Raw genomic sequence first — 7934 nt, 5'->3', positions numbered from 1 at the left:
TATTCAATGTGAATACATTGTTATACCATGAGTTTTTACTTCTATATAAAAACAGCATCAAATATACTTGTATTCAATGTGAATACACTGTTATACCATAAGTTTTTATTTCAATATGTAAACTGTATCAAATATACTTGTATGCAATGTGAATACACTGTTATACCATGAGTTTTTAGTTCTATATGTAAACTGCATCAAATATACTTGTATTCAATGTGAATACACTGTTATACCATGAGTTTTTACTTCTATATGTAAACTGCATGGAATATACTTGTATTCAATGTGAATACACTGTTATACCATGAGTTTTTACTTCTATATGTAAACAGCATCAAATACACTTGTATTCAATGTGAATACACTGTTATACCATGAGTTTTTACTTCTATATGTAAACAGCATCAAATATACTTGTATTCAATGTGAATACACTGATATACCATGAGTTTCCACTACTATATGTAAACAGCATCAAATATACTTGTATTCAATGTGAATACACTGTTATACCATGAGTTTCTACTTCTATATGTAAACAGGATCAAATATAGTTGTATTCAATGTGAATACACTGTTATACTATGAGTTTGTATTTCTGTATGTAAACAGGATCAAATATGATTGTATTCAATGTGAATACACTGTTATACCATGAGTTTTTACTTCTATATGTAAACAGCATCAAATATACTTGTATTCAATGTGAATACACTGTTATACCATGATACCATGAGTTTTTACTTCTATATGTAAACTGCGTGGGGATATACTTGTATTCAATGTGAATACACTGTTATACCATGAATTTTTACTTCTATATGTATACTGCATCAAATATACTTGTATCCAATGTGAATACACTTGTTACGGGTAAATGACGGTTCGATAGATCGGCTGATCGAGTGTGGAGAAAAATGAACACTTTGTATTGGCACGAGATTCACATGAAAAGAAAAATTCGATACCAAAAAACGAGATTGAATTGTCTCTGAAAAAGGCTAGGATCGGGAGAACTCTCTACGGTGTCGATTTTGCCACTGAGCCGTCGTCTGGTCCGCTTTGTCCTGGGATAGGAAATTCGGTGCCCTTTGGGCGCTGAGGTGTCAGATTTTCGTCCGTAACACAGCCGGCCCTGTTTCGGATGTCACGAAACATCGCATTTTTCGGTCTCCAGCACGCACAGATGATGAGCCGCTCGGGTCCAAAGTTTTGTTTCCGTGCCTTTCCCGGACCAAACTGCGAAGGATACCGAGCGAACGGTGCCGTTGAGATCGGGAAAGACTTCAAGTACGCGGCCATGCGGCCACTCACCTCTGCGAGTGGCTGGATCAACAATTAAGACAATATCGTTGACAGCAATATTTCGATTCGGTGCTGTCCATTTTGATCGAGAATTGAGTTTCGGTACGATCTCGCGGAGCCACCTACGCCAGAAATGAGTGATGAGATCTTGGGCTGCTCTCCATCCTTTGGTGGACGGTGTTTCTGACAAATCGAGGACGTCCAGAGGTTCGTTCGGATTAGCTTCGAGGAGAAAAAAATGATTGGGGGTCAACGGAATGGGATCTTTCGGGTCGACTGGAACATATTCGAGGGGACGTCCATTCATTAGCGTTGCTGCCCCGACTAAGGCGGACTGCAGAATTTCGTTGGACGATGTCCGGCCGTCGAGAATGATGCGTAGGGCGGATTTTGCGGATTGAATAAGGCGTTCCCATGAACCGCCAAAATGCGGCGCGATGGGAGGAGAGAAATGCCACTCAATGCCGCGTTTCGCCAATTTTGATCCGATTCTTTCTTGATTGAAACGCGCCAAACCTTCGGAGATTTCCTTTTCGCCTGCGACTAAATTTGTGCCGTTGTCGCTATAAACGACGCCAGGACAGCCACGCACATTTACGAATCGCCAGAAAGCGAGGAGAAACGAGTCGGTCGAAAGTGTTTCGGCGAGTTCGATGTGGACGGCTCTAGTCGTTAAACAAGTAAACATCACGCCCCATCTTTTCAATGACCGTCGGAGCATGGTGATAGGCATTGGTCCAAAGTAGTCTATTCCCGTTCCGGAAAATGGTCGCGTGAACGGGCGGAGGCGATAGGACGGGAGAGGAGCCATAATTGAGAGGGGCTGGTTTCGAGCGTAACAGCCGACATTTTGCACAATCTCCCACGACGGATTTTACGATGCGTCTCAGCTTCGGGATGTAGTATCGAGATCGGACATCGTGGAGCGTGCGATCAGGTCGCGAATGTTCGAGATAAATGTGTCGCTCTCGGATAACCAATCGAGCCAATTGACTCTCGTGATGGAGGATGATAGGATGCTTGATGTCTTCGTTGAATGCGCTCCTATCTAATCGACCACCGACTCTCATGACGGAATTGACGTCGAGGAAGGGGGTATGGTGAACCAGTTTTGAATCGACTGGCAATGGACGCCTTTTGCGGAGAAATTCCAACTCGCGGGCGAAATAATGTTGTTGGTCGATGCGAAAAGCGAACGTCATTGCCCTGCGGAGCTCGGGCACGGATAAGAAACTAAGCGTTGTTTTTGGTTTTTCTTTTAACGAATAATTTCGCGCGAAACGTCGGAGCCAGCCAACTGAGGACTTGAATTTTTCCAACGTTGACACACGTTCAACGATGCGGATGAACGGGTGAATGGGTTCGTTTGAAATTGATCCCACCCAGCGTGACGGGGCAACTTCTGGATCATCGGAGCTGGGCTCTGATATTTGTTCAGGCGCTGGCCAGCTTTCGCGGGACATCAGGAGAAATGATGGCCCACAAAACCAGCGGTGTTTCGGATTTAAGGATGACGCTGGTATTCCACGTGAAGCGTCGTCTGCCGGATTCAGCTCACCTGGGATATGCCGCCACTCCTTTGCCACTGACTGGTCGACAATTTCGGTGATTCGGTGAGCTACAAAAGCGTGATAGCGACAGGACGTTGAATGAATCCACTGAAGGACGGTTTGCGAGTCGGTCCAATATGTTTTTGGAACGTCCTTCAAGTTCATTTCTTGTCGGACTGTGCTGACGAGTCTAGCGGCTAAAACAGCTCCTTGGAGTTCGAGTCGTGGGATTGATAACTGTTTTAACGGTGCCACTCTTGCCTTTCCGATCACTAAGGCGACACTGATTTCTTCGTTCGGATATGAACATCGGAGATATACACAAGCACCGAAGCCATTTTCGCTGGCATCACTAAAGGCATGAAGCTCTAGATGATCGGGTTTGGTTACGCGGCGGATGCAGCGCGGAATGCGGAGTGCTTCGAGAAGTTTTAGCTCGTTGGTCCAATTTGTCCAAATTTTTTGGAGTTCTTGATCCAGCACGTCATCCCATCCGCACCGGCTGTGCCATATATCTTGCATTAAGATTCGGGCTGGCAAAATGGCGGGGGCAATGAGACCAAGAGGGTCGTGGACCTTCGATAAACCTTGGAGCACTTCACGCATGGTCGATGCTGGTTTCAACTCGACTTTGTACATGAACTGATCGGTCTCCCAATCCAACAAGATGCCGAGCGTTCTTTCGACCGGGAGCAACTCAGAATTGAAGTCGAGATGAGGGCGAGAGAGCTCGGATGGAGCAACTGTTGAGAGAACACGACGGGATGACGACATCCATTGTACGACATTAAATCCGCCAGCTAGACAGAGGGCCTTGAAGTCCTTGGCGTCACGAATGGCGTCGTCTTCGTTTTCGGCAGAGTAAAGTAGATTGTCGACATACGTGTTCGACAGCACGAGATCGGCAACTTTCGGATAAAGATGTCGATTATCTTCGGCCGTTTTTCTCAGAGCAAAGATGCATGTCGTCGGCGATGAGACGGCACCGAAAACATGTCGCGTCATTTGAAACGCTTTGATCGGTTCGTTGATCCCAGGCGCTTGATAAAGGAAACGAAGAACGGATTGATCGCTTGCCGGAACTTGCACCTGGTGATACATTTTTTCAATATCTCCGGCAATCGGTACCGGGAATTGACGGAAGCGGAGGAGGACTGCTACTTGGCTGGTTAACAAATCTGGGCCTTGGTGGAGCATGTCATTTAGGCTGATTCCATTATGTTGAGCCGAGCAGTTGAATACGACGCGGACCTTGTCCGGCTTATTCACGGACGTGACACCATGATGTGGCAAATAAAACACACGCCCAGGCGTACCTGTGTCGGACGGATCTACAGGAATTGCGTGACCGAGCGACAGGTATTCTTGGATCACCTTGTTATATTTTTCGCCATAAGCTGGGTCCCGTTTGAAATGTTTGGAAAGATGTTGCAGTTGCTGCAATGCCGACGAATAGTTGTTTTGCAGCACTGCGTTTTCTTCCTTCCACATTAATGCCACTTCTTGTCGTTCTCCTGTATGGCGGATGGATTTTTCAAGGAGGTCCATCGCCTTTCGGTTTTCGGTGGAGAGTATCGGTTGAGTTGGTTTATGAACACCGAAGGCTTCAGCTTGCCACAGCCTCGCGATGTCTTCTCTCAACTCCAGGTCGGATGGCTGAAAATGGATCTGATAAATGCCGGGTCTTCTCTCCGAGACCTCGAACACTCGTGACGGCACTGAACCGGCTACACACCATCCAAATGGCGTTAAAATGGCATCCGGGCCGGTGTCTCCGGAGTGGCAGCGTTCTTCCAAAATACGATGCGCTCCACGTATGTCTCGACCGATAATAACGGTAACGAGGACCGAGTCGAATGTTGGCAAATCTAAGTCAGCTAGATGATTCCATTCTTTCTTGACGCTGGGCCAATGACATTTCTTCTTTGCAAAGTTGAGTTGTGGGACGGTCAACGCATTCATGGCTTTGAATCGTGATTGGTTGTCTCTTGGAGAAATATCGAAGTTGACGGTGCGCGTTGGAATATCTGGATCCTGGCCATGGAAGGTTCTTAGACGGATCGTTTGGGCCTGTCCGGTCAATCCAATTTTGTCGGCCGCATGATCTAAGATAAGAGACGCTTCGCTGCCCAGGTCCAACAGTCCAAACGTGTTGAGATGTTTCTTGCCGTTCCAGATTGTGATGGGCACGACAGCCAACAGCACGGACCATGATCTGTCCCTCTCGCGGATGGCGCAGGTGTAACAATGGGTCGATCCGGTGGACCCACCAGTTCCATTGTCGTTTCGCTTGGTTGACTCTATTGCTGGACTTTCGTTCGTCGGGTTAACGAGCGGCTTCGGAAATATTCGGGGCGCGCCATGCAAGAGCCTATGATGGTTGTGTTGACACTCGTCGACACCACACTTTTGTTGTTGCTACAGTCACGACCTAAATGACCTTTTTCAAGGCACCGGAGGCAGCAACCATATTTCTTGATGAGGTTGCTTCTTTCGATTACGGAGAAGTCGGAGAATTTCTTGCAATCTTGGAGTTAATGATTGCCGTTGCACACCAAACATTCTTTTAGGTTCTTGAATTGAACGGTGTTTTGAATTTTTGTTTTTGAGTTCGAATTCGATGCAGTCGATATCGAGAGAATCGTTGGTGAGACGGGCGAACTAAATTTGCTGTGAATTTGCCGGCCCGGTTTGCGGTCTTGTCTTCCAGTTTTCCCTTCTGTTGGTTGAGAATTTGACGCTTTTGCATGTTTAACCACCATTTCTGCTTTCACAATAGTGTGTAGCCACGGTACGAAATCTTGCAGAGTCAGGAGTTGCGGGTGTGATTTAACTATCTTCTTCCCCCACTTGCTTTGAATGTCAGCGGGAAGCTTGTCGAGAATTATCTCTAGTAGACCGACGGAATTCAGCTCATTCTCGTAGCCGCCATTTTTTAACGAAGAAACGGCGCCGCGCAGGGATGTAGAAAAAACTAAGAGGGCTCGATAGTCGTTTAAATGCGGAACTTTTGGAAGATCAAGAATTGTTCTAATGTACGCTCTTGAAATGAGATGAGGATGGCCATATGTACACTCTAGCTCTTCAAGCGCTGCTTCATACAAAGCTGGATCGTTTAGACAATCGCCCAGACTCTGCTGTATGTTTGGTTTCAAACAACCTCGGAGAAGCGCCATTTTTTGAGTGCTTGATATCGCCTGATCATCGTTGACTAGATCTTTAAAATTTGCGATGAAAGTCGGCCATTTTCTCGGATCGCCATCGAACGGGTCGAGATCTAGTCGCGGCATTCGGAATACGGATTTTCGATTCGGTGTGTTGCTGTTAGTCGGCCCGTTTTTCGTTTGGTTGAACGACCATTTTGACGAGTCGACTGTCGGGCTTTTTCGATTTTCGTTTTTTTCTGAACTGCGTTGATTGGCTCCATCTGAAGGCGGAGCAGTGGCACAGTAGTATGATGCACCTTGGCTTTGCGCTCCAAAAGACGGCGCGGCAGAACGGAAGAATGAAGGACCTTGTTTGGTACTCCAAAAGAAGACGCGTCTGGTCGGAAGAATGACGGGACTTGGTTCGGTATTTCAAAGGAAGGCGCGTCTGGCCGGAAGAATGACGGACCCTGGTTTGTTTCGCGTCGGATCTTGGGTGCTTCCGCTGTTACTTCAGTGTTGCAGTAATTGAAGTCTACACGTTTTTTCTGGATTGCTCCGTGTGCGGAGGCATCAGCTTTTTCGGGACATTCTGCTTCTTTTTCCTGCCTTGACAGCTCTTCGAGTTGTTTGATTCGGTTTTCGACGGCTTCCATGGCCTTTTCGTATTTTTCGTTCATCTGTCTCTTCTCCTTTTCCACCAGGGCTCGATATTGAAGTTCGGCTTCTTCAGTGTTCTTCTTATCTTTCGCCATCTGCTCAGCTTACTGCTGTATTTTTCTTTTAAACTCAGCGTTGCGTTCAATTTCGCTCGACAGTTTTGCGGAATCAATGGTCATTTGAGTCATAGTTGTCGTCGCTTTTGATAGCTGTTCCTCGACGTTTCTTCTCAACTCAATTTCTTGGCGTAGGCGTTGCTGAATTTCGTTCATGATGGCGGCGGGATCAGGATCCTGGTTTCTTCGTCTCGAAACTGATGAGCTAACGATCGAGTCATTGTTGTCAGGCTGATTTCTTAACGTGTTGTTCAGCGCTTCTTCGTTAACGACAGATGAGTGGATGGAGGACCACGGTGTGCGGATGTATTTGTCGATTCGCCCGTATACTTCCATTGTTATCGCTTCACATTTTCTTATCCATTCATCCGGGTTTGCATCTTCTTCTTCGTTAAAATCTGTCGCTTCAACATATCGCCCGTGAGCCGCTATGCACTCTTCTAATTGGTCGGCTAATGATGCACGATGAACAGCTAGCTCTCGTTTACTGCCAAAGTTGGCGATGTGTTGATCTATCTTTGTGATCAGCTTAGTGTGTCTGCCCTTTTCGACCGCGTGCTCCCGCTTTAATTGTTTGGCGCTGCTGAGTGGTGGAAATTCGCTATTGTCGGATGTTTGACAGATTTCGTCTAATGGGCCCACTTGTTTTCCAAAGTTGGTTGCCATTTTTTTTTGTGACTTAAGCTGAAATGAAACGATGATGACCGAATGATGAGACAACGATTAGCTTTACTGCGCCCCCACTCGTATGACAGTTAACTGGCGTTGCGTGGTGCGTGATCCAGTAAGAATTGGGACGGATTGCGGAATTTGATCAAATCAGTTGCGGAAAGCGCAATCAAAAATGCAGAATTCAAAATGTGGAAATTTAGAGGCGGATTAATCGGAGTCGGATGCGAAGTCGGTTGTTCGGAGTCGGAAATTTCGGAGTCAGATGTTCGGATTTGGAATTTTCGGGGTCGGATGTTTGGATTCGGAATTTTCGGCGTCGGATGTTCGGATTTCGGATTCGTAATTTTTTCGGAGTTAGCACCAGCCCAACTGGTCGAAACCTAGGACTAGATGCTTTGGAGAGATTAGCAACAACCCAACCGGCCGAAGCCTAGGACTAAATGCCACCGCACGGATATCAACAGCCCAACCAGCCGAAGCTT

General features: G+C 46.5%; 1 protein-coding gene and 1 pseudogene across 1 annotated transcript; both read right to left on the bottom strand.

The window, feature by feature from the left end:
• Positions 1 to 1150: 1150 nt before the first annotated feature.
• On the bottom strand, positions 1151 to 6034 carry LOC123468096. Its single transcript, XM_045167752.1, has 3 exons — positions 5414 to 6034; positions 1987 to 5195; positions 1151 to 1871 (listed from the first exon to the last, which is right to left on the bottom strand). The coding sequence occupies exons 1-3, from the start codon at positions 6032 to 6034 to the stop codon at positions 1151 to 1153; spliced, it is 4551 nt and encodes a 1516-aa protein (XP_045023687.1).
• A 101-nt stretch (positions 6035 to 6135) lies between these two features.
• On the bottom strand, positions 6136 to 7446 carry LOC123468095 (annotated as a pseudogene).
• Positions 7447 to 7934: the final 488 nt, after the last annotated feature.

Source organism: Daphnia magna, unplaced genomic scaffold (assembly GCF_020631705.1).
Source record: "Daphnia magna isolate NIES unplaced genomic scaffold, ASM2063170v1.1 Dm_contigs285, whole genome shotgun sequence".
NCBI lineage: Eukaryota > Metazoa > Arthropoda > Branchiopoda > Diplostraca > Daphniidae > Daphnia > Daphnia magna.
This window is presented reverse-complemented; position numbering and strand designations above follow the sequence as displayed.

Excerpts from the sequence above, each read along its gene's own strand:
- LOC123468096 (XM_045167752.1), bottom strand. The coding sequence starts at position 6,034 with ATGGCGCTTCTCCGAGGTTGTTTGAAACCAAACATACAGCAGAGTCTG. Across the intron at positions 5,196-5,413 it reads AGAACCTAAAAGAATGTTTG|CCGCTCGTTAACCCGACGAA; the intron begins GTGTGCAACGGC and ends ATATTTCCGAAG. Across the intron at positions 1,872-1,986 it reads ATGGGGCGTGATGTTTACTT|CGACAACGGCACAAATTTAG; the intron begins GTTTAACGACTA and ends CGTCGTTTATAG.